The following is a 27,636-nucleotide window of genomic DNA, read 5'->3' on the forward strand; positions in this document are numbered from 1 at the left end:
CAACCTTTCTTAATAAGAAAGTTAATCTTAAGGAAGGTTAACTACGATTTAATGTGCATTAAATATGTACATATTCATTCATTTCAGTGTTTCTATAAAAATAATAATTCAGTTTGCTGTGTTTTATTATACATAGATCTAGATCTATGGCTAGATCTAAAACATTGTGTGCTGATGTTTCAATGGTTTGGCAAGTTTAAAATTTCCTCTCTTTTGTTGATTATCTCCAGAGCTCTCCTGGCTCCACTTGATTGGCTCTAGAGTTGTTGGCTTTGGGCCAGCAGGCTCTCTCTCCATATAACTTAGGAGTGCAGGCAGACAAATTCTAATAGAGAGAGGAGACAACAACCCGTGGTGGTGGACTAACTTTGATAACCTAAATTAAACAGCTCAGAAAATGTGTAAGGGATTAGCTGCCCTGCCCCAGACATGTCTGGAAAGGTAAGCTCTGTGAAACATCTTTGAATCATGATTTACACATGATTGTCAGCCAATTACTTTAAACTTTGAAACTTTTGGATAACAAGTGTGTGTAATCAGACACAGCTGTAAACTCAAATATGTTAGTTGAATATTTGTGGGAAAGTGTCTGTTACCTTGTGTTTGTATAGGTTTAATCATAATATTCATTTATTTATCTATAACATTTATTGATCATTACATGTGGGAAAATGGAACTTTATTCATTTTGGGTTGGGGGTCGGGGGGGGGGGTTTGTTTCAGGCTTGTATCCTTATTGTAGTTTTACAATACTCTTTGTATTACAATACAGTTTTTGCTGTAGTCTTGGTAGACTAACAGTCGTTGTTCAGAGTTGCCTAATTTTTTCTCTAGTTTGCCTAGTTTTGTCTCTGAATACATCCATTAAATAGACGGACCCTGAGATTTGTTTAAATCTCAGTTCATAACAGTATCACTTAAAGCAGTATTTCTGTGAGCAAGCATAGCAATTACAGTAGGGTATTGTAATTATTGGTGCATTATGAGCCATATTCTGATCAGAAGATTTGGGCTGCTGGCTGCTTCACTACACATACATAATGTCCATTATTGTTCTTGGCCCTGTTTTTAAGTTCGATTGACTTGCTTGGTGCCAAGAGAACTTCTGAAAGGTTTGTTTGTCCTTCAGTGTTAAAATTGCAGAATGAGATGGCTTGTGATTAAATATTCTCATTTTAGGATTTGTTTTTTAACTGAGAAATGTGTGCATTGACGTCAGTTATTTTGAGTAAGCTTTGGTCAATTGATCTATCAGTGTCACAGAAAGATTTACCAAACCTCAATAAATTGCCAAATTTGTCTGACATCATTGCATCAACACTTATCTGCTCAATGGGATATGAGATGTTTTCTTAACTCTACAGGGACAGTTAAGGATAGTTAAAAGGTCAACTGAACACTTACTTTCATTGATTTTTATGGGGAAAGTAGAACATGTTGTTTTAGTGTCTCATCTGTCAAACTGTAATAATTACTGTAGTGATGGAAACTAGACAGGTTAGTGAATAATAAATGCTGAAGAGAATGTTGCCATAGCTACAATGATAAATACTAAATAGCCCCAAAGATCATTATCTGACGATCAATACTAAATGTATCCTTAGAAGATAATATATGTGGCTAGGCTGACTGTCTGCAGTCTCTTTGCAGGTATGTTGTAAATGTAGGAAATGTGTCCTAATTGTAAACATCAACAACATTTATATTGAAATTAATTTATAGATGATCATAATAGTCATATAATAATGTGCATTAAAACCTTTATTAACATCTGGATTGGTTTGTGCTTGTGTTGTCCTCAGGGCTAAGGAGATCAAGACTAAATTGGGAACTTTGCTTCAGAAGCCAGAGAACTCCATCGACCTTGGCATCCCCTACCAAGAAAAGCCTGAGAAGAAACCAGAGAAGCTTCAGAAGTGAGTTCCTCTTGGCTCCCTTCACTTTCTCTTTATGTCTCTCGCTTGCAGAGGGTTACTTCAGATCCACACATGTCTTCTCACATGTCTCACATACTCATAGACCCCAAAAGTCAATAAATACATAGAGCAACTTGAAACTTAAATCACATTGGCTGTTTCACAATGTCCGTTCTTTTTGCGTTCTTATGTTCTTGTGGCTTGTTTGATGTCATCACCCACCTCCAAATAAATAAAAAAGTTAAGAGGTCACTGAATCTACATATTACAGCATATCTCAAAACTCGCAAAGATGCTTTTACGTCCTCATGTCTTCTGAGATTGCTCTTTCAAGGTAGTTAGGCAAGACTAATTTTCACAAAAACACAAGAACGAGAAAGCGTTCTTAGCATTGAGAAACACCCATTGTCTTCCATTCACATACAGCAGCCCTGACACTGAAGGGAAATTTCACCCAAAAATGAAAAATCTCTCATCATTTACTCACCCTCATGCCATCCCAGATGTGTATGGCTTTATTTCTTCCACAGAACACAAATGAAGATTTTTAGAAGAATATCTCTGTAGGTTCATACAATGCAAGTGAATGGTGATCAACAATTTAAAGCTCCAAAAAGAACAGACAGTCATTGTAAAAGTAATCCATATGACTCCAGTGGTTAAATTAATGTCTTCTAAAGCAATATGATTGCTTTATGTGAGAAACAGATACATTTTTAAGTCCTTTTCAGTAAAATTGTTTACTTCTGGTTGCTCTCCAATGTGCGTTTTTGAGAGAACTTAGTTCTTGCGTGACGTAAACATGTTGGTATGTTCACGCGAGAACTGATGCAATACAACCGGAAGGGCAGCTCGGTTTATTTACAAGAGAACGCTGTTCACACGCTTCATTGGTTTTGCTTTCATTTGAACATGCCAACACGCTTGCGTCACGCAAGAGGCTGAGTGAACTTGGTCCTCTCATGAACACGCATTGGAGAGCTAACAGAAGTAAAGAATTATAGTGAAAAGGACTTAAATATTGATCTGTTTCTCACCCAAATCTATCGTAGATCATAGAAGACATTCATTTAACCACTGGAGTCGTATTAATTACTTTTACAATGACTGTATGTGCTTTTTGGAGCTTTAAAGTGCTGATCACCATTCACTTGCATTGTATGGACCAATAGAGCTGATATTCTTCTAAAAATCTTCGTTTGTGTTCTGCAAAAGAAATAAAGTCATACACATCTGGGATGACATGAGGGTGAGTAAATGATGAGAGAATTTTCATTTTTGGGTGAACTTTACCTTTAAGTCACAGATGAAAATGCATGAATGCATTTGCATCACATAACATAACGAAATATCAAAGCAAGTGACATCTGGAAGCAAATGATTCCAGTTCCCTTTAAGTTCACACAGGTGTCCTAGCAGAGTTGCACAGGTGTAGTTCATCACATATATAGATATTTTACACAAAGTTTGACACCAAAAAGTGCCTGAATGGATTTTGTCTTGATTTGGAACACTTTAAATATTACTTTATAATGTAAAACTTAACAAACCTCTTTTTGAAATTTATTAAGTCTGGCTTAAAGTGGTAGTTCACCCAAAAAAGGGAGTTCTGTCATCGTTTACTTGATTGAAGAAAATAATATTTATACTGGCCCCAAAAAGATGTTAGGGACTTACAGTCTCAGTCACTATTCACTTTCATTGCCTCATTTTTTTTCTATGTATTGAAAGTAAAAGGTGGCTGAAGCTGTCGTTCTGCCTAGCATCTTCTTTTGTGTTCCACAGATAAGAAAGTCATTTGGGTTTGCATGAATTTCTTTATTTCTCTATTTATTTATTGGTGAACTATCCCTTTAAGTTTCCAAATACTTATTCATTTCAGGTTGATTTAGTCAAATTAAACAACATTTTTTAATTTAATAAAACAAGTTAATTTAGATGTTACCACATGAAGCACATTTTTAGATTACCTCCTAAATAAAAGACCTGAACCCCTGTAGCCTCACAAAATGTTATGTTTGCAAAAAGGGTTTCACTAGAAATAAAGGTGGAAATTCACATCTTAGGAAACATCTCAGGATGATTGATGTTGTTATGTCAATGCATGTTTAGGTTCTTTCTAGTTCTCGTAATTGACATGAGAAGAAAAATGAAGCCATCTACACATTAATTCTCCACCCATCTGTTCATGCCCATCACTGCAAAATTGTGAAAGAAAAGGTTTGACAGTGAAGAGCAAGTGAGGGTGATAGAGAGAAATTGGGAAGACTAGGTTAGTACATCATGGAATGGAAAAATGCAAAGAGATTGTTTATGACATAAATTGTGTCCAAATTGCCCATAAAAAAACATTTACACAACACTTCAGCTCCCTTTTACTTATGTAATAACTTATGCAAGTGTCATTTACAGGCAAGTGTTTTATTTGGGCAGATTCAGAACACACAAATTAAAGGTAAGGGCCTGTTCACAAGGCAAGACTTTGCGGATTGAAACCACAAGAGTTGTGACTTTACCTCAGTAATCAAGTTAGGCTGAGAGACTTGTATAAGAACTTGTGTAAGCTGAAAAAGTCTTATTAGAAAAGAAGAGACAAGAATTGAAAACAAACTGAGGACCCACTTTATATTAGGTGTCTTTAGCTATTATTTACTTAAGCATTTGGTACAATGTACTTCTTTTGTACATACATGTTGTTGCAATGTACTTACATTTAAAGTACCTTAATTTAATTACATCTGTAGTTAAACTTTTAACCTTACCCCAACCCTTTCTCTAAACCCATAAACCCTATCTCTAACCCTTAGCCTAATCATTTTGCCTTTCTGAGCATACTTTTCTGTTCACAAATAGGAACACGTTCGACACATGCACACTACAACTGCTTTGTGACACTTTTTTAGTACAGTCAATGGCCAGCACATGCGCAGACGACCCGCGCAACCTTGATTTTCTTGGCACGTGCACGCGGTCAAGCTGCACGGCTGTGCTGATGACGCAATTTGCGTCACACATACTGTGTGCGGAGTGATCCACAACGTCACACCCGAAGTATACTTTGGCCTTAATTCTAACCCTAAACCTAACCCTACTCCTAAACCTGCCCATGCCTCAGCCTCAGTAGCAGTAAATGTGAATCTAGTGAGAATTTTGCAAAACATGTAGTAACACAATAAATGCACTGTATTGTATGTATTTTAATGTTAGTTAAAGACACCTAATATAAAGTGGGACCCAAACTTAGATTGAACATATGTCTTTGTCAGTTCATTATCTCTTGTTGTATATTACATCCTCCAAAACAAATCTTGACAATAAAGGATTCATAAGAATTTATAGACATTATAATGAGGTTTATAAGGGTGACATAACCCTTTGAAAAAAGTACGGTGGTGGTACTATGATACACTGGTGGTAATGCCATGTTACTTTGGTATATACCATGGTCCTGAAATTCATGTAGTATTACCATGGTAAATGTCCAGAGGACCATAGTAGTACCAAGGTACTTCTTAGTACGTTTTTGCAAATACATTTAATTCTGTTTAGAATACGCAATGAAGCATTTGGTCATCATTTACTCACCCTCATGTTTTTCGAAATCCATATGACTTTCTTCGGTAGAATGTAAGGCAAAATGTTTTGGGACTGACAGCCTCAGTCACCATTTACTTTCATTTTATGCGAAAAAATATGCAGTGAATGGTGACTTAGGTTAAAAATAACATCTTTTGCGTTCCATGGAAAAATTCAAGGTCTAATGGTTTTGGAACTACATGAAGGTGATAAAATGATGACAAAATTATCATTTTTGGGTGATCACTTTAACACCCTGTTTTGCTGGCATAAGCACCATCAGCCAGTTGCTTGAAACCCTGAAGTTAAAAAGCCCTTAGTGAATATAGCCTTAAGGAGCAGTCACACTACACTTCGCGCTCCATTCAGTTCCATTCAAACGCATCCGAATGCAGCAGAGCTGAAATGCAAGCTCATGCAAAGAAATGTTGTTCTACTCTGTGTACCAAAGTTCAAGCTTGGTGAACTCTGAACCGTGAATTTGTATGACAAGAGGACGTGCGACCAATAGGAGACTGAAAAACTCTTGGCTCAATTCAAATGATACTTATTTCAAAGCTGCAAGATTTATAGTTGCAGGAAAGTGAGTAGACAAAATATTTTAATATTTTTAATATAATATTATTTCTTTTTTGTGATCTATTATTTACTTACACCATAAGTCCTCCCATGTGACATCATATCCTGGTCCGTTGAGTTGTACGAAAAAATTATGCATGCTCAATGCTAGCGGGACTGCCCTTTACAGTTATAATTCACGATTTTCTTAAGTGATTTCTTGAAACTGGGCCCATATTTCTGGAACACATCATATGTAATTTTTACAAAAACGTAAAAAAATAAAATAAAAAAAAACTCAATATAGTACAAACTAGTGGTTAGGGTATTGTGTTCCTCCTTACATTGCTGGATAATGTGCAATGCAAAACTGAGCCAAAGTGTTTGCTTTTTCTTGAAAACAACACCAGAACTTACCCCATATCACTGACATCACCAAACTCAGAATAGAGCATAATTAAACTACAAAGATTGTTTATGGAAACAGTCTGTTGGCCATGATTTATTAATATGGCAGAAAACTAAATTAAGAACTTTGCTTGTTTTGTCCAGACCTACACCTGAAGAGGCAGCTCAATGGCGTGAGTCCCTTGATAAGGTCCTCTCCAACAGCTGTAAGTATGATGTTTATCTTAATGGTCAATGGGTTGCATTTTGCATCTGAAATGTTCTTTCAGGAACGACCACTGATTGGAAGGTTTAGTTTATCAGTTGGGTCTGTAAAAAACATTTAGTACTTTGTTAATATCCACTGGCTGGGAACCTCACAAAAATCTACGAAGTTACACTGATGCACTTTTGGTATGTGTAAACTGCCTGTGTTTTAGCAGTCAGATTAATCTTTAGATGCTACACACTTGAGAGAATGTTCCTAAGAGTAGTTTAGTTAAAATAAATGAATATGTCTGTCTGATATACCCTTGAACACTGTGACGAGGAGGAGGGTAGGGCCAGGCCTTGACTAAGCACACCCGGCCCCCAATCGGGCTAATCAGCCGAGGAGAGGGATAAGTGCCTCGGAATGCGGCAGTTTGGGAGAGAGAGAGTGAGAGAGTGGCCCAGAGCAACAGACCTTTCGGGGAGAAAGCTATTTTGAGTTGGCCACCAAGAGCCGTTTTTGCTTTATGTTTGTGCATGTGGGTGAAGCTGAATTAGAGAATAAACACTCAACTGTTTGCTGTCTCCTGACTCCTCCATTGCCCACGAACCTACCCTTATCACAGTGGTGCCGAAAATCCAGCTTTGGAGGAGATCGCCGTTACGGAGTCCTCAACCCTGGGCGAAGTCTTCAAGACCCTCACCAGCATCAAGCCCTCACGGATGTGCACCCGGAGCCTGATCGCCAGAAAGGGGGCTGGTGCTGCGACCTCCCCGGAGCCTACCCCACCTGTGGCCTTGATGAATATTGGGCCAAATGATGATCCGGAGGCCTTCCTCGACCTGTTCAAGATGACAGCCGAGGTATGGAGGTGGCCTCCCAATCAGTGGGCGGCCCGCCTGTTGCCCTTACTCTCCGGGGAGGTGCAGCTAGCGGCACAGCAACTTCCCACCGCCAGCCTCCTTAATTACAATCACCTGAAAAAGGCCATCCAGCAATGGGTCGGTCGTAGCCTAGAGCAGAGTCGGCAGCTGCGTGTGGCTCTCTCTCTCCCGAACTGCCGCATTCCGAGGCACTTATCCCTCGGTTCGGCTGATTAGCCCGATTGGGGGCTGGGCATGCGTAGTCATGGCCCGGCCCCACCCTCCTCCTCGTCACAAACACACATTGCAAACAGACACGCATGCATCTCTTGTGTGTACTCAGATCCATACACACACCAAGGAAAAATGTTCGGTGAAGATACAAACACACACAATTTTGCCAAGATACAGTACAAACTACTCATAATTTAAAGTAGTTAAACTACAGTCAACCACCTACAGTATGGGTTGTTTCTTCAACTTTGGACTTTCAGCACTATGAATTTCTAGGAAGTAAAATCATGTAAAACAAATTAAATTAAAAAAAAAATTCACATTCCCACTAGTTGATTTATTTTGTCGACTTTATTTAAACAAAAATAATAATTATTAACGTTTTAATGATTCAAAAACAGGATTAAAGAAACAAAACATACACACAGAATCAAATTATATCTAATTATTTGTTCCTCACCCTGAAAATCTTGGGTAGGCCTAGCCCACTTTTGTCAAGCGTCCTATGTAACATACTGAAATGTAATCTGGGACGTTTACCATTCCAAATGAAGGACTTCGCTATGCTATCAAATTGCTTGAAATAAGAGAGGGGGACATCTATAGGGAGAGATTGTAGCAGGTAGTTGAATTCTGGAATACAATTTATTTTAATAACATTAACCTTCCCAGTCATAGATAAATGTAATGAAGCCTACCTGCCCACATCACTCGAAAACCTTTTTATTAAAGGGTCAAAATTAACTCTAACTAAATCACACAAATTTGCTGGGAATAAAATACCCAAATACTTAATGCCCTGTTTGGGCCACTGGAAGGCACCCAGCTGAAAAGCCAATACCGGGCAGTACGCTGTCAGAGACAAAGCATCAGATTTAGACCAATTCACTCTGTATCCTGAGAACTTAGAAAAGGAATTAATAATTCTGTGGAGGCAAGGCATAGATCTAGCAGGGTCGGAGACAAATAATAAAATATCATCTGTGTAAAGCAAAAGCGTATGCGCCACACCTCCCGCCACCACCCCTGGAAAATCATCCTCCTTTCTTATCGTGGCTGCTAATGGTTCCAGGGCAAGACAGAACAATAAGGGGGAAAGAGGGCAACCCTGCCGGGTGCCCCTATCCAGAGTAAAATAATCTGAAATTAATCCATTTGTTTGAACCACCGCTACCGGGTATCTATAAAGTAACTTAATCCATCCGATAAAAGTATTCCTGAGCCCATACATTTCCAAAATCTTAAAAAGATAATCCCATTCTACCATATCAAATGCCTTTTTGGCGTCAAGTGAGATGGCAGCGACCGGAGTCTAATCGTTCCCCACTGCCCACATGACATTAATGAAATGCCTAATGTTATCAGAAGAGTTATGGACCTGAATAAACCCTAATTTATCTGTATGTATAAGAGATGTCATAACTTTACTTAATCGGTTAGCCTATATTTTAACATCTAGCTGGATCAGGGAAATTGGACGGTAACTTTTACACTCACTTGGATCTTTGTCCTTTTTAAGAACAGACTAATCCGGGCTTGCATCATGGTTGGTGGAAGATTTCCATTCTTTAATGATTCCGTATAAACTTCTAGCAAAAGTGGAGCCAGTTCTGTAGCATAAGATCTAAAAAATTCAGAGGCAGAGTTGTCTGGCCCTGGAGCCTTGCCTGTAAGCAAGGACTTAATTACCTCACCAAGCTCCTCCAAGGTTATCTCAGAATCAAGAATTTGTTTTTTGCTCAGCCGTCAGTTTAGGAAGTTGTAATGGTTCCACAAAGTTTCTAATATCCTCTTCAGTAACGAAGATGTGGAACTATAAAGATCAAGATAGACTTCTTTAAAATCATTATTAATATCAATGGCCGAGGTATATATTTCACCACCAGCAGATTTCACCTAGGAAATGGTAGAAAAAGACTCTCTCTGTTTTATATATCTAGCCAGAAGTTTCCAAGATTTTTACACATCCTGTGAAGTGTCAATGTTACTCTAGGGGGCATACACACTTTTGCTTCACTATGATCAAGGACTGAGTCCATCAAAAGATTAAAGTCTCCTCCCAATATTATATCATGAGGGGTGTCAGCGGCTTGCAACATCCCTTCAAGATCTATAAAAAAGCCCTGATCATCAACGTTAGGTGCATAAATATTAGCCAAAATAAGACTTTACCCCTGAATTTCAGCTAAAACAATAATAACTCTTCCTAATTTGTTTAATCTCTTTGAGACATTTTAATTGTAGATATTTACTTGTCAGCATAATGATTCCCATGCTCTTACTTGAGCCAGCACTAGAAAATATGCCCACCCCATATCCTCCCAAATTTTTTAGATTTCTGCTGAGAAAGATGCGTTTCTTGAAGAAACACTGTATCATATTTCTTACGCATAAGAAGAGAAATAACCTTCCTTCTTTTTATAGGGTGCCCCAACCCATTCACATTCCATGTGGAGAGAGACAATTTATGAAAAAATAGATCATGTGTCAAAAACAAGATTATAAAGATCACATTCCAACATTAGTGCAACAATCAAAACCCGAACATCCCTCCAAACTCAAACAGTCCATGCCCACCTATGAGAACCCCCGTGACAACCTTGCCTTCAGATTGCTTAAGTCCTATATTTGCTATATAAATTTGTACCATGACATTTTTTTACATTTTTTAAATAAAATGGCTTTTACTGCTTTGTCTAGCTAAGGGTGGATTCATAGGTTACATTTTATGTATCCTAAACACACACAATTACATAATATATTCACACTTTAAACAATATATTTTTACAGCATTTATTAATCTTTGTTATTGTTAATTATTAAAAATAAAATTGTTCATTATTAGTTGATGTTAGTTCATAGTGCATTAACTAATATTTACATATACAATTTTTTTTTTAAATGTATTACTATATATTGAAATTAACATTAACCAAGATAAATAAATGCTGTAAATGTATATTTCATTGTTAGTTCATGTTAACTAATGTTGTTTACTAATGTTAACAAATGGAACCTTATTGTAAAGTGTTACCAAATGTTCTACTCACTAGTGATATTTTTCTTGATTTTTCTTTGTTTTCTTCAAACATCACTTCTCATATTTCATGTCAAGTATGCTCTTTACTGGCACATTTGTCAACTTGGTCTTGAAGTTCTGAAGTTCAAGACCAATCTTTGAAAAACTTTATTAGGGGCAAAACTGTTTTGTATGGTGGAAATTATACCAAAATCTGTATTAAATCTGTAAGTTTTAAGAAATATCAACCTCTGGCACATGGAATTTAAATCTGAAAGTGTTTATACAGTATACTGTGTGTGTGCGTGCGTGCGTGCGTGCGTGCGTGCGTGTGTGTGTGTGTGTGTGTGCTATATATACACTGGCGGCCAAAAGTTTGGAATAATGTACAGATTTTGCTGTTTCGGAAGGAAATTGATACTTTAATTCCCCAAAGTGGCATTCAACTGATCACAATGTATAGTCAGGACATTACTGATGAAAAAAACAGCACCATCACTATTTGAAAAAAGTAATTTTTGATCAAATCTAGACAGGCCCCATTTCCAGCAGCCATCATGCTAAATTCCTAATTTGGTACTAGAAAATCACTTGCCATTATATCAAACACTGCTGAATGCTATTTGGTTTGTTAAATGAAGCTTAACATTGTCTTTGTGTTTGTTTTTGAGTTGCCACAGTATGCAATAGACTGGCATGTCTTAAGGTCAATATTAGGTCAAAAATGGCAAAAAAGAAACAGCTTTCTTTAGAAACTCATTAGTCAGTCATTGAAAAACTGAAGATTTCATTACAAGGGTGTACACTACAGTCTTCAAAGACAAAGGACAACTGGCTCTAACAAGGACAGAAAGAGATGTGGATGGCCCAGATACAATTAAACAAGAGGATAAGTACTTCATTGAATTCTGCCTACTCAACACCATTTTCCTGTACAACAGTAAAGAGAAGACTCAGGGGTGCAGGCTTTATGGGAAGTATTGCAAAGAAAAAGCCACTTTTGAAACAGAAAAACAAAAATAAATGGTTAGAGTGGGCAAAGAAACACAGACGTTGGACAACAGATAATTGGAAAAGAGTGTTATGGATCTTAACCCATTGAGCTTTTGTGGGATCAGCTAGACTGTAAGGTGCGTGATAAGTGCCCGACAAGACAGCCACATCTATGACAAGTGCTACAGCAAGTGTGGGGTGAAATGTCACCTGAGTATCTGGACAAACTGACAGCTAGAATGCCAAGGATCTGCAAAGCTGTCATTGCTGCACATGGAGGATTTTTTGATCTTTTAAATAGTTTAAGAAGTTCTGAATTTTTTTAAAAACTGTAACAGTAATTTTTCACATTATTAATGTCCTGACTATACATTGTGATCAGTTGAATGCCACTATGGTGAATAAAGGTACCAGTTTCTTTCCATAAGAGCAAAATCTGTACATTATTCCAAACTGCCTTGGCTGCCAGTGTAATATATATACAGTACTGTGCAAAAGTCTTAGGCACATAAGATGTTTTACAAAAACATTTGTCTTAAGATGGTTATTTATTTCTTCAATTTTAGTGTTTCAATAGGAAATATACATTTTAGACTCCCTGCCATTCCTTTTGCTAATTGAATGGAATACTGTAGATGAACAGGGAGCCCTGCAACAGATGGCATTGCACCCACTGAGCCCCCCACTGAACATTGAGTCAGTCTGGGATTACATGAAGAGGCAGAAGCAATTGAGACAGCCTAAATATGTAGAAGAACTGTGGTAAATTCTCCAAGAAGCTTGGAACATCCTATCTACCAACAACCAAGAAAAACTGTGTCCAGGTGTACCTAGGAGAATTGGTGCTGATTTCAAGGCAAATGTGGTCACACCAAATATTGATTTAGCTTTTTTATGTTTGTTGAACTTTGTATGATGTTAACTGATAAATGAAAATTGTTTATGACATTCTCACTATGCAAAACTTTTGTACAGAACTATGTGTGTGTGTGTGTGTATATATATATATATATACACACACACACACACACACACAGTGCATCCGGAAAGTATTTACAGCGCTTCACTTTTTCCACATTTTGTTATGTTACAGCCTTATTCCAAAATGGATTAAATTAATTATTTTCCTCAAAATTCTACAAACAATACCCCATAATGACAACGTGAAAGAAGTTTGAAATCTTTGCAAATTCATTAAAAATAAAAAACGAAAAAAATCACATGTACATAAGTATTCACAGCCTTTGCCATGACACTCAAAATTGAGCTCAGGTGCATTCTGTTTCCACTGATCATCCTTGAGATGTTTCTACAACTTGATTGGAGTCCACCTGTGGTAAATTCAGTTGATTGGACATGATTTGGAAAGGTACACACCTGTCTATATAAGGTCCCACAGTTAACAGTGCATGTCAGAGCACAAACCAAGCCATGAAGTCCAAGGAATTGTCTGTTGACCTCCGAGACAGGATTGTATCGAGGCACAGATCTGGGGAAGGGTACAGAAAAATTTCTAGTGCATTGAAGGTCCCAATGAGCACAGTGGCCTCCATCATCCGTAACTGGAAGAAGTTTGGAACCACTAGGACTCTTCCTAGAGCTGGCCGCCTGGCCAAACTGAGCGATAGGGGGAGAAGGGCCTTAGTCAGGGAGGTGACCAAGAACCCAATGGTCACTCTGACAGAGCTCCAGCATTTCTCTGTGGAGAGAGGAGAACCTTCCAGAAGAACAACCATCTCTGCAGCACTCCACCAATCATGCCTGTATGGTAGAGTGGCCAGACGGAAGCCACTCCTCAGTAAAAGGCACATGACAGCCCACCTGGAGTTTGCCAAAAGGCAACCGAAGGACTCTCAGACCATAAGAAACAAATATTGAACTCTTTGGCCTGAATGGCAAGCGTCATGTCTGGAGGAAACCAGGCACTGCTCATCACCTGGCCAATACCATCCCTACAGTGAAGCATGGTGGTGGCAGCATCATGCTGTGAGGATGTTTTTCAGCGGCAGGAACTGGGAGACTAGTCAGGATCGAGGGAAAGATGAATGCAGCAATGTACAGAGACATCCTTGATGAGAACCTGCTCCAGAGTGCTCTGGACCTCAGACTGGGGCGAAGGTTCGTCTTCCAACAGGACAACGACCCTAAGCACACAGCCAAGATAACAAAGGAGTGGCTCCGGGACAACTCTGTGAATGTCCTTGAGTGGCCCAGCCAGAGCCCAGACTTGAACCTGATTGAACATCTCTGGAGAGATCTGAAAATGACAGTGCACCGATGCTCCCCATCCAACCTGATGGAGCTTGAGAGGTCCTGCAAAGAAGAATGGGAGAAACTGCCCAAAAATAGATGTGCCAAGCTTGTAGCAACATACTCAAAAAGACTTGAGGCTGTAATTGGTGCCAAAGGTGCTTCAACAAAGTATTGAGCAAAGGCTGTGAATACTTATGTACATGTGATTTATATTCTTTTTTTTTGTTTGTTTGTTTTTTTATAAATTTGCAAAGATTTAAAAAACTTCTTTCACGTTGTCATTATGGGGTATTGTTTGTAGAATTTTGAGGAAAATAATGAATTTAATCCATTTTGGAATACGGCTGTAAAATAACAAAATGTGGAAAAAGTGAAGCGCTGTGAATACTTTCCAGATGCACTGTGTGTATATATATATATATATATATATATATATATATATATATAGTGCATTCAGAAAGTATTCAGACCCCACATTTTGTCATGTTGCAGCCTTATGCTAAAATGCTTTTAAAAAAAATCACATCAATCTACACTCAACACCCCATAATGACAAAGCAAAAACCAGATATTTAATAACTTTGCAAATTTATAAAAAATAAAAAAAATAAAAATATTACATTGACATAAGTATTCAGACTTGGGGTGTAACGGTTAAAATTTCTCATGGTTCTGTTTGTATCACGGTTTTAGGGTCACGATTTTAGGGTCACGATTTTAGGGTCATGGTTTTAGGGTCACAGTTTCGGTACAGTTCAGTATTTGCCATGTTCAGAAAAAAATATATTACTGACAAATCCAAAGTAAGATTATTTGGTAACAAACACTTCAACAGGTTTTCCCTTAATAAAAATCATTGTTTTACAGTAACCATAGTTTAACTATGGTATTTGTAGTAAAAACCTAGTAACTACAAAATTAACATGGTTACTGTCATGTTTACAATATGTAGTATAATCATGGTTACTATATGGATATTACAGTATTACTGTTGTAAAACCATGGTTAATTGTATCAAAGCCATGATTTCTGCAAAGACAACCATGGTGACAGCAGTCATGGTTACTACAATATTGCTATAGTAAAACCATGGTTAATTTTCATTAGGTTCTTTAACTAAAAAAAAAAAAACAACCTTTTCTCTAATAACTAAATCAACATTTTAACTTAATACCTGAACTATTACGCTACATGTATCGACATAAAATGCATTTCAAACTCTACTGCACATATATTCAATATTACGAAGCTATACATCACTATAGAAGGAACTTTGCTATTAAAATGGAAACGAGGGATGTTGTGATGTGGCTCGATTGTTTTAATCATACATGAAAATCACACATCTTCATCAGCGGAGTAGGGAAACGTATCGTTGGCAATGAACACCCCAATCGCTTTAGTTATTGTTTTATGCTTGTCCGAATTAGCACTGAAAAAAGTGTATATAGTGTATAAAAGTGCCTCCTTAAAAATGAAAGTGAGTGTTTGCAGTTTCGGCTTATCTGCGGCTCTGTGTGTGCCGCACGCTATCTTTCCCCAGTGATTTCAGCGTAAATACCAATATACAGCACTCGCGTCGAGTGATGTCTGCAAACAGTGCCTGTTTTGTAAACGTTTTTTGACCATTGCTGTTGTAATTGACTGCAAAAAGAAAACGTCAGGGACTGGGGAACTGGCCAGGGTTGAAGGAAAGATGAATGCAGCAAAATACAGAGATATCCTTAATAAAAACCTGGTCCAGAGCGCTCAGGACCTCAGACTGGGCCGAAGGTTCACCTTCCAACAGGACAATGACCCTAAAAACACAGCCAAAACAACATAAGAGTAGCTTAGTGACAATTCTGTGAATGTCCTTAAGTTGCCCATCCAGAGCCCAGACTTGAACCCAATCAAACATCTCTGGAGAGACCTGAAAATGGCTGTCCACCAATGATCCCCATCCAACCTGACAGAGCTTGAGAGGATCTGCAAAGAAGATTGGCAGAAAATCCCCAAATCCAGGTGTGCAAAGCTTGTCACATCATATCCAAAAAGACTTGAGGCTGTAATCGCTGCCAAAGGTCCTTCAACTAAGTACTGAGTTAAGGGTCTGAATACTTATGTCAGTGTGATATTTCAGTTTTTCTTTTTAGTAAATTTGCAAAGTTATCAAAAGCCTGGTTTTTGCTTTTTCATTATGGGGTATGGAGTGATGTGGAAAAAAAAGTATTTTAGCATAGGTTTCAACATAACAAAATGTGAAAAAATGTGTTTGAATACTTTCTGAATGCACTGTATGTATATATACACAGTGTATATAATATACTTTATAAATTCATAGTAATACTTTATAATTTGAACCCTTAAATGCATGGAAATTTCACCAAACACTCTTACATATTATGTCTTTAGGGAACCGGCATGTACAGTATATCTATCACAAATTAATCTATAAAATGCTCAGATAGTGTACAATTTTAGAAAATAGTACAACAAAATATATTTAGATATTTATTTTTCATATATCAAAGAGATAATGCACCAAATCTGGAAAAATCTACAACAAGATTCATTACTTTCTAAATGAAATTTCATGAAACAACTGGCTGTCAAACACATATTTAGCTACACATAAGTAGTTTCTCAGGGATTTATTGAGTCTAAATAGAGGCACAATTTACATACTGTCATGTCAGTAGTGCACCCAGTTAACAATAGTCATATCATCGTGTTCAAATGTTGTACTTGCTATAGTTTACTTACATGAGCGCAGTCAGGAGTGCAGTCTTTAAAGAGAGTGCCTTAAGCTCAGCTGACTGCAGGGGCTCAAAGGGGGCTCCCCGTAGACCCTGAAGAACTACAGAGAGGTCCCATGAGGGAATGAGGTGCGGTCTGGAGGGATTCAACCTCCTGGCGCCTCTTAGGAACCTGATGATCAGGTCGTGCTTCCCTAAGGACTTACCGTCCACTGTGTCATGGCGTGCTGTTATAGCGGCTACATACACCTTCAAGGTGGAGGGGGACAGCTGCCCCTCCAACCTCTTCTGCAGGAAGGAAAGCACCAACCCGACTGCACATCTCTGGGGGTCTTCGCATCGGGAAGAACACCACTTAGCGAACAGACGCCACTTCAAGGCATACAGGCGCCTCATAGAGGGAGCCCTAGCGTGAGTGATTGTGTCTACCACCACAGGTGGTAGGCCACTTAAGTCTTCCGCATCCCGTCCAGGGGCCAGACATGGAGATTCCAGAGGTCTGGTCACGGGTGCCAGATGATGCCCCGTCCCTGAGAAAGAAGGTCCTTCCTCTGGGGAATTCGCCAGGGGGGGCTGTCGCGAGGAACATGAGGTCCGAGAACCATGTCTGGGTGGGCCAGTAGGGTGCTACCAGGATGACCTGCTCCTCGTCCTTCCTGACCTTGCACAGGGTCTGTGCAAGTAGGCTCACTGGGGGAAACGCATATTTGGGTAGTACAGGGAGCCAGCTGTGTGCCAGCACATCTATACCGAGAGGTGCCTCGGTCAGGGCGTACCAGAGCGGGCATTGGGAGGATTCTTGGGAATCGAACAGGTCTACCTGTGCCTGCCCGAATTGACTCCAAATCAGCTGGACCACCTGAGGGTGGAGTCTCCACTCTCCCCTGAGGGTAATCTGTCATGACAGCGCGTCCGCTGCAGTGTTGAGGTCGCCCAGGATGTGAGTGGCTCGCAGCAACTTGAGGTGCTGCTGACTCCAGAGGAGGAGACAGCGGGCGAGTTGTGACATTCAACGGGAGCGTAAACCGCCTTGACGGTTGATGTATGCCACCGTTGCCGTGTTGTCTGTCCGAACTAACACATGCTTGCCCTGGATCAACGGCCGAGACCTCCGCAGGGTGAGCAGAATTGCCAACAATTCAAGGCAGTTGATGTGCCAATGTAGCCACGGGCCCATCCAGGAGCCAGTGCTGAAGCGGCCTCATATGCATCAACCCGAGCGGAGTGGCCACTGCTGAGGATGCCATATGCCCCAGGAGCCTCTGAAACAGTTTCAGTGGAACCGCTGTCTTCTGTCTGAACGCCTTCAGACAGGTCAGCACCGACTGTGCGCGCTCGTTCGTGAGGTGCGCCATCGTCGAGACTGAGTCCAACTCCAAGCCGAGAAAAGAGATGCTCTGAACCTGGAGGAGCTTGCTCTTTTCCCAGTTGACCCGATGCCTTAGTCGGCTGAGGTGCGAGAGCACCAGGTCCCTGTGCGCACATAACACATCCCGAGAGTGAGCTAGGATTAGCCAGTTGTCGAGATAGTTGAGGATGCGAATGCCCACTTCCCTGAATGGGGCAAGGGCTGCCTCTGCGACCTTCATGAAGACACGAGGGGACAAGTACAGGCCGAAAGGGAGGACCTTGTACTGATACACCCGACCCTCAAATGCAAACCGCAGGAAGGGTCTGTGTCGAGGTAGAATCGAGACGTGGAAGTACACGTCCTTCAGGTCTACCGCCGCGAACCAATCTTGATGCCGGACGCTCGCTAGAATGCGTTTTTGCATCAGCATCTTGAACAGGAGTCTGTGTAAATCCCGTTTCAGTACTCGCAGGTCCAAGATTGGCCGCAACCCACCGCCTTTCTTTGGTACAATGAAGTAGGGGCTGTAAAACCCCTTCTTCATCTCAGCCAGAGGGACAGGCTCTATCGCACCCTTCCATTGGAGGGTAGCGATTTGTGACACAGATGGGCGTGCAGGGGCGGGGAGACCACTGCTGGAGCACCAAACCTGCCGAAATGGAATGGTGGATGGTGATCATGATGATAGCCATGCGTACCGGGTATGTGACCCAGGGAACAAGGAAACCGCTCTTTTGTTGAACTCTTGGGTACCGCAGCCATTTGGGCATGCGGCGAAATTAAATGAAAAGGTAACAAAAGATTCTCCTCCCGGCCCTCCACCGGGGGATGGAGTGGTCTGCTTACCAGCTCCAGAGAAGCGGGTTTCCTCGTCCTTTGGTCGCCCATCTCAGGGGCACTGTGAAGCCTTTCTCGGGTTCTTGGCGACCAGCCGTGAGACGGGTGGCGTCTGCTTCCTGCGGTGGGCTCCACGCTGGGGCCGGGCCACGGGGGTGGGCTGCAGCAGAGCCGGTGCAGTCACCGCATGAGGATGCCCTTGGCGACGAGCAGACGGGGTGCGGGATCTTGAGCTGCGCCGGGACAGGATGTGTTGGATAGCCTCCATATGCTGCTTCACCGCCAAGAACTGCTGGGCAAAGTCCTCGACGGTGTCGTCGAACAGGCCAACCTGGGAAATGGGGGCGCTGAGGAACCGTGCCTTGTCGGCCTCTCCCATCTCGACCAGGTTGAGTCCCAAGGTGGAACTACCCTCGTGCAGTTCCTTTAGCGTCTTGGCTTGGTGGACTTGCAGGAGAGCCATGGCGTGCAGGGCGGAAGCGGTCAGGGACGACGTTAACCTACAGGCCCTGGACGGGAGCTTTGGGCGCCCACGCCAGGTGGCGGTGCTCCACGGGCATAGGTGCACCGCAAGCTCCTTATCTACCGGGGGGATCACAGAATACCCCTTGGCCGCCCCACCATCAAGGGTAGTGAGGGTGGGGGAGCTGAAAGATCGGGACCGGGCAGTAAAAGGTGCCTCCCATGACCTTGTCAGCTCATTGTGCACTTCTGGGAACAAAGGAACTGGGGCGGGGCGTGGCTGTGAGCGGCACCATGGGCCCAGGGGCCATTCATCGAGCCGCAAGGGTTCAGGGGAGAGCGGAGGGTTCCACTCTAGCACGATGCTCGCGGCTGCCCGGGAAAGCATGTCCATCATCTCCACGTCAGCCTGTGACTGGGCGACCGTACCCAAGGGGGGAAGCCCAGCTGAGGCTTCCGCGTCCAACTGGACGAGCCCGCTCTCCGATGCTGCTCTCGTGAGCTCATCACCTTCACGGGCTCAGAACAAGAGGTCAAACTCGCCGTGAGACGAGCCAGCGGACTCATCCGGAAGCCTGATCGGGGCAGACGAGTGTGCTGGGGAATGGGAGGTCCGTGGGGGGATACCCGGCAGAGGTGGTCCCATTGAGGTCCCCAAATCGCCCCCAGTGCTAGCCACGCTGGCCTCATACCTGTAGGTAGAAGGACCGAGGTGGGGAGCCGCTGGGGTGGCTTGCTTTCTTACGAAGGCAAGCCGTGACCACAGCATTGCCATGGTCATGTCCTCGCAATAAGTACATGACACATCCACGAACGCTGTCTCCGCGTGGGTAGCGCCCAGACACGAAAGACAGCAATCGTGACCGTCAGAAGGTGAGAGATAACGACTGCAACCAGGAATAACACACAAATGGAAGGGCATCTTTAAATAGACGTTCCATGTGTGCCGCTCTTTTAGAGAAATATACTCTTTTTTTTTTTAGAATATACTCTTTTATTTCTGCCGAAGCGCCCAGTGGCGTTCTCTGCAGTGCACCAGTGCAGAGGGGGAGAAGCCGCTGAAATGCTCTGTCAGATCCAACAGAGGTGAATGAACAGCCGTGAGAATTCTGCTCAGTGAGCATCGACTGTTCGGCTCCGAAGAGAAAATCTGAATGAGTGGTTGCATACCAGCTCCTTTTATACCCGTATGTTCGGTGGAGTGGTATGCAAATACCACTTACCAATTCCCATTGGCCTTTTTTCAAAGACCAGAGGTGTTTTAGGCTCCCAAGAGTGACCCCTAGTGTCACTACATCTACAAAACATCGAGTGAGTGACAGATAGGGAACCTTTGTTATCCATTCAATTATTTGTTTCATAGTCAATCTGTTAGGTTTAATTGTAGTGATTTGCTTTGGTATAATTATTAATTTTATTTGTTGGCAGACTAAACTTATTCATCAGTCTGTATTGAATGTATCTACAGTGTGTATGTACATACACACACACACACATTCAAACACACAATGCAGTAGGTTCTTTGATTCAAATATAAGAGCTTTTCAGTTGTTTTAATGCTAAAACAGCCCCTGGAGATAATTGCTATTGTGAAGTCTTTATCCAGTCCATTTTGTCCATTGTTTGGATTGAATTTAGCCTAAATGATGCCACATTGTGCATTCTGCATTGGTTGTTAAAGTTTATTCTCACACAAACTATTGTGAGCTGATTTCTTTGAAAAATCTGTATTGAATAGTCAATAATTACAATCATTTATCCTTTTAATGCACAGTGCTAAATCAGGTGCCACTTGAATGCCACATACTGTTATACAACATGGACTTGACAGAGATTACATTAAGGGATGTGTGCCCTAGGCATGCACGACAATAATGTTTGGATAAGGATTTTAAGAAGTGGGACATGAGTCTCCGCTGGTAGTGTCTTGCCAACACATTAGTCCAAAAAGAACACCCAATGCTGTACTCTCTAATGGCTTTTCCACATTTTGTATTCCATAGATGGCCTGGCCACCTTCAGGAGCTTCCTGAGATCTGAGTTCAGTGAGGAAAACATTGAGTTCTGGGAGGCTTGTGAGGACTTTAAGAAGACCAAGTCCACCCTGAAAATGGCCACTAAAGCCAAGAAGATTTATGAGGACTTCATTCAGACTGGTGGGCCCAAAGAGGTTTGTTGTTTTGTCAAAGATTTTTGTATAGTGCTAATCACACTCGGATTTCCCTTTAAGAAAAAAGCACAGTGCTTCAGAGGTAGGAGGAAGCAGTCTTCCTTATGCCCCTTACTCATGTCCTGTGAACATATGTTTGATATCGCTTGTTTAGATCACAGTATACGCCAAGGCCCATGTTCTCACTCTAAGCATCCCCGTGGAGCTATATAAAGTCTTGAAAGGGATGGAATTTCAGCACGTTTAAAAAAAAAAAAAAAAAAAGGAAATGAACTTTGATTAAAATAAATTGACCTTGATAAAATTTAGAAAGGTTATTAGAGAGCTCCACATTACCCTCTGTACTGCATAAATAAGAGATTTTTAGTTAAATCAAGTATTTCGGTAACACTTTACAATAATATTCTGTTTGTTAACATGAACTAACAATGATTTTTCATTCATTAGACTTGGTTAATGTTAATTTATCAAAATACTATAATTCAGTGTTAACTCTATGTTAGGTCATATTGCATTAACTAATGTTAACAAACTCAACTTTTAATGTGAAAAAATATATATTAGTATATGTAGAAATGAACATTTATCAAGAATAATGAATGCCGTAAAAGTATTGTTTACTGTTAGTTCAACTAATGTAGTTAACTAATACAACATTATTTCAAAGTGTTACCAATTTCAGTTTCAAAAGGCACTTTGTATGAACAGCTCAGTAAAGCTATTTCAAAGTCAACACAAGTTTGCATTGTGTGTCCAGATTACATCTACCAGGTTACTTAAAGAGGGTTACATAAAGGGGTGTAAGTTACATTTACACTTGACACCCCAGCAACTTGGGCTCTATCTAAAGAGAAAAAAGTGACACAACCTAATGAAAATCAGGCTTTATGAATGTGACTGCTTATTTTTTTCTACAACAATATTAGCCAGGTCACTTATTCAGAGCATTAGCAGTGGGTGTATACATGAATCATACTCTATGTACAGTATATATATTTTTATTATGGCTGTAGATTTAATGCGTTAATTCAGTGCGACATATAAAAAAATAAAGCACTGGACCGTAATAAGGAATATTCCTGCCATCGGAACAGTTCAACCTTAAAATACTATCTGTTTCAACTGGGTGCAGTTAGCGAAACTCCAGCTGTATAGGCAACATGCAGCTGTACAGACAACAAACCAAACACAGGCTTGCTTGACACTAGCAACAGCTCAAGATGATGACGCGTTCTTGCGTTCAAACACAGCTGGATGGAGCGCAATTCCAAATGCAGAGATCTCGAGATGTGATTTTCTAAGCTGTGTGTATGATGTGTTGCAAGCAAAGTGAGACACTCAAAAAGTATCCATCTGATGCATGTGTATATTGACTCCTCCTTAGAAAAGCCCTTATAACAAATCTGTCTTGGACAGTGTGGCGGAATGATCCGCCCCTCTGGTTCGTCATCGTCGCCCCGCCTCTTAGGGCCTCCCTTCAGCCAGGCTCATGATGGGAGTTGGGCGGGAGAGCGAGAAGAGGTGCATAATTAATAAGCCTCGTTTGGTCAGTGGTGAATGAAGCACACCTGATGGGGATAATGCTTCATCACCGCTGTCTTTAAAACGCAGTGCGCACCTCTTCTCGGGGAGCTGGCTTCAAATCTCCATGTGTGCACACTCTGGCATCCTCGCACGCCCAGGACCAGAGCTGGGAGGGATTGGATGAGTGGACGTGCTGCCGGACCCGTTCTTCGGGCCCCCGGATGCCGTAATGAGTCGCCGTGGGTGAACTGCTCACGTTGCCGCCGACGGGCTAGATGCCGGGCCGCCTTCCCCTCACGCTTGCTGCAGTCCTGGGAAGAAAGGCCGCCAGTGACGCCACCACGCGCCGTGGACTTTAGAGGGGAGCATGAGCAGCCGACTGACCCAGCCCATGCCTGGGCTTTCCTATGAACACTACCCCGCCCCTTTCACGGAGCCCCGTTCACCGCGAGGATGCCAGATTCCCCATTTATTATGAACACTATTCCCCCTTGGACGCTTTATTACCCCTTTTGGACATTTTTACGTTTATTATTTTTTCCAATAAATGCCTCTCCGAGGCTTGACGCCACACCCAGTGTGTCTGTCTCTTGCTCACCCTGCCACAACAGATTGATAAATTCAACTGCAAAACTGATTGCTGTAGACTATAGGCCAATGACTGGCTTGTGTTCAGTAATATGGAAATAAACAATATATTGCATTTTAAAGCCACTTTTTGTATTGTCTTCTCAATGCTGTACTTGTCTGTCACAATAATGTAATTCAGTTATTTGAATTATATTTAGAATACAAATGTGTTATATTTATAATTATTGAAATATAATTGTTTAATCATTATATATTTAATTCTTGTTATTTGGGGGGCTTTCTCTGCAAATATTTATAAATGTGATTCATTTGATTAATCAGCTTGTCCTTTAATTAATTTGATTACAAATTTTAAGCAGTTGACAGCCCTAATTTTTATATAACAAATGTCCAAAATGTCCAAACTTTTTCTATTAACTGAAATGTTGCAGGTTCTAATCATATACTGTATGAATAGAAAAGTCACATAGGCTGTCCTTGTTTTAAAAACTGGCAAATAGTGTAATAATGATCATGACATTACTGATATTAAACTTAAAGAAGTGTTATTGAAATGAATTTGAATTAAAACATCAAAGATGCATGCTTTTTGCATTAGGATACTGCTGTGTGCTAAGGTGAAAATCAAATGTGTTATATAATAGTTGTTACATAATATACACACTCTAACCCTGATCATTTAACAAAATCTACTTTCTAGGAAACCAAAAATATTTTAAATCACTGGATTGATAATTGATTCTCACCATACTATTTTAAACTGACTTTAATAAGTCTAATTATATCTCCTCTGCATGTGTGTTCTGTTACTTAATTTTTAGTTCCTTCTGTGTGCATTCAGTGATGATCCAATACTTTGAGTCTACTTATTCCAATAAAACCTATATTTATAAATACACATATCAGGCAAATAAACCAATATTTTTAAACCATGGTATGAAAGGAAATTTATCAGATCAGCAATGACACAGGAAATAACAAAATAATTACTTCTATATATTTAATTATGTAGTTAATTAGATTGATTATTAAAGACAATAAATTAACAAATTTCCCAGCGAGGTAAATTACATGTACAGTGGCATGAAAAAGTATGTGAACCCTTTGGAATTACCTGCATTTATGAATAAATTTGTCTTAAATTCTGGTTTGATCTTCATCTACTGTAAATTACAATTAAGCAACCAAACACAGTCTGTTATAAATAACTAATAACACACAAATAATTGTATTGTTCTTGCACATACTGAATACATTATTCAAACATTCAAAGTGTATGTTGGAAAAAGTATGTGAACCCCTAGGGCAATGACGTCAACAAAAGCTTATAGAGTCAGGAGTTGGCAGACCTGGCATCCAATTAATGGAACAGAGGTGTGGATTAGAGCTACTCAGACTTATACAAAGCATTAAAATGTTTTGAGTTTGCTATTCACAAGAAGCATCTGCTGACGTGAACCACGCCTTGCAAAAAAGAGATCTCAGAAGACCAACGATCAAGAATTGTGGCTTTGCATGAAGCTGGAAAGGGTTACAAAGTTATCTCTAAGAGCTTAGATATTCATCTGTCCACAGTTAGACAAATTGTCTATGAATGTAAATTATTTTGTACAGTGGCTACTCTCCCTGTAAGTGGCCATCCAGCCAAGATGACTCAAAGGGCAAACCGCAGAATGCTCAATGAAGTAAAAAAGAACCCTAGAGTGACAGCTAAAGACTTTAAGGAATCATTAGAACTGGTTAACATCTCTGTTCATGAGTCTATTATTCTGAAAATATTAAACAGAATCTGCTGCTTCCCAATAAAAACATTACTGTGTGGCTGAAATTTGAAAAAGACCACCTTAACACTCCACAACGCTACTGGGAAAATGTTTTGTGGACTGATGAAACTAAGCCAAGTCATTTTTATTTGTATAGTGCTTTTCACAGCACACATCGTTTCAAAGCAGCTTTAAAGGATATCATGCATTTACAAAAACAAAAACAAAAAAATTAAACTGTAATATCTATAATGTCTTACAGTGATCATTGTGTTAGTTTGGTTAAATATGATTGTAAAATCATACTACGGTTGAATTGTTTGGGAAGAACATGCAGCACTACGTATGGCATAAAAAGGGCACCACATACCACTTTGAAAACATCATTCAAACGGTGAAGGACGGTGGAGGGAGCATCATGATTTGGGTCTGTTTTGCTTCTTCTGGGCCTGGACCGCTTGCCATCATCGAGGGAAAAATGAATTCCCAAGTTTATCAAAATATCCTACATGATAATGTCAGGGTGGCTGTGTGCCAGTTGAAGCTAAGCAGAAATTGGGTGATACAGCAGGACAATGACCCTAAACATCGAAGTAAATGAATGGCTTCAAAATAAGAAAATCCACCTTTTTGAGTGGTCCAGTCTGAGCCCAGACCTTAACCCAATGCTGTGGAATGACCTCAAGAGAGCCGTTCACACCAGACAACCTAAGAATATGGCTGAGCTGAAGCAGTTCTGTAAGGAACAATGGTCAGTAATTCCTTCTGAACATTGTGCAGGTCTAATCCGCAGCTACCAGATCGACCAGGAATTAAATCCAAGGGTTCACTTACTTTTTCCACAGCACTGTGAATGTTTAATGGGATGTGTTCAATAAAGACATGAAAGATTATAATTGTTTGTGTGTTGTTAGCTTAAGCACATTGTGTTTGTCGATACTTGTGTCTTTGATGAAGATGAGATCCCATTTTATGACCAGTTAATGCAGAAAACCAGCTAATTTCAAAGGGTTTACATACTTTTTTTTTGCCACTGTATTTATAAAGATATGCGTCAAACTATAATTAAATTACAATGACGAGCGGCACTATACAGTCACATTTCAGCACTCACAAATGGACACTTAAAAGCACTTAAAGTTTTTTTTTTTTTTTTTTTTTTTTTGCGAAGTGCAGTTTTGTTCGTTACATCACACATAGAGAACGCTCATAAGAGCTAAGATCAATTGTTATCGGGAAATGCAGCCCTGGCACATTTGTCTTTTGGCCATTGGTCTCTCTTAGTTAGTGCTCTCTTTGTTAAAGCAAAGCCTGCTTGGCAAGCTATAATAAGAGAATCTATTACATCACAGCTCATTTTTTTTCTAGAACTATCTAGTGCAACCTTTACACAGGGAGAAAACAGGTACCTGTATCTGTCTAATTGGTCTTGTCGTTCTGCTTTATATGGGCTGCTTGCACCAGCTATTGTGGAAGACTGACTACTACACAGCCCCCCTTGACTTCTTAGACACTGTCAAATCTGTAATAATATGTTTCTTACTCATTAAGTTTGTTGACCAGTTTGCAGAATCCAGCACACTTTTAATTAAAAAGAAGAAAGAAAGAAAGAAAGAAAGAAAGAAAGTTGAATATACATATTTATTTTCTCTCTTATTACTTATATCATGTTTTCAGGTAAACATTGACCACTTCACCAAAGACTTAACACTGAGGAACCTGGTGGATCTTTCTCCTGCTACTTTTGAGCTGGCTCAGAGCCGGATCTACACCCTGATGGAGAAAGACTCCTTTGGTCGGTTCCTGAGGTCTGAACAGTATCAGGAACTTATCAAGTAAACTGACTTAACCAGCTGCAGTGGAGGGAGGAGGGAGGGGGGAGGGGGGGAGGGGGGGTTACACAAGAAATAGTTAAAAATCAGTGCCACAAAATTGTCTCATATGAACTTTATTATAACCTTTTAAATTCATGTCATGCAAAATGCTACTTTTATTTTTGACAAGTCATTAATCATTAAGTCATTAAGACATTTCTGAACCTCAATTAACAATACCACATTGTTTATTTGTTGAAATTAGAAAACATTGGGTACAAATGCATTTGTCTGCCTGTAGCTGACTGAATCAGCCCATTGCTAATGAGAACATCTTAACATAAATTGTTTAATTAATGTTATTCCTGCCCAGTGC

The 27,636-nt window shown here is 40.3% G+C and overlaps 1 protein-coding gene across 1 annotated transcript; it reads left to right on the forward strand.

The window, feature by feature from the left end:
* Positions 1-318: 318 nt before the first annotated feature.
* On the forward strand, positions 319-27,305 carry rgs5a (regulator of G protein signaling 5a). Its single transcript, XM_051706785.1, has 5 exons — positions 319-441; positions 1,803-1,916; positions 6,603-6,664; positions 21,402-21,568; positions 27,124-27,305. Exons 1-5 carry the CDS (start codon positions 398-400, stop codon positions 27,283-27,285), a joined length of 549 nt encoding a protein of 182 aa, XP_051562745.1. The 5' UTR covers positions 319-397; the 3' UTR covers positions 27,286-27,305.
* The last annotated feature ends 331 nt before the right edge of the window (positions 27,306-27,636 follow it).

The sequence above is a fragment of the Myxocyprinus asiaticus genome, chromosome 9, assembly GCF_019703515.2.
Source record: "Myxocyprinus asiaticus isolate MX2 ecotype Aquarium Trade chromosome 9, UBuf_Myxa_2, whole genome shotgun sequence".
NCBI classification, from domain to species: domain Eukaryota; kingdom Metazoa; phylum Chordata; class Actinopteri; order Cypriniformes; family Catostomidae; genus Myxocyprinus; species Myxocyprinus asiaticus.

Coding starts and splice junctions, on each gene's coding strand:
- rgs5a (XM_051706785.1), top strand. CDS start 398: ATGTGTAAGGGATTAGCTGCCCTGCCCCAGACATGTCTGGAAAG. Junction 1,917..6,602: donor AAACCAGAGAAGCTTCAGAA/GTGAGTTCCTCT, acceptor TGTTTTGTCCAG/ACCTACACCTGAAGAGGCAG. Junction 6,665..21,401: donor TAAGGTCCTCTCCAACAGCT/GTAAGTATGATG, acceptor TGTATTCCATAG/ATGGCCTGGCCACCTTCAGG.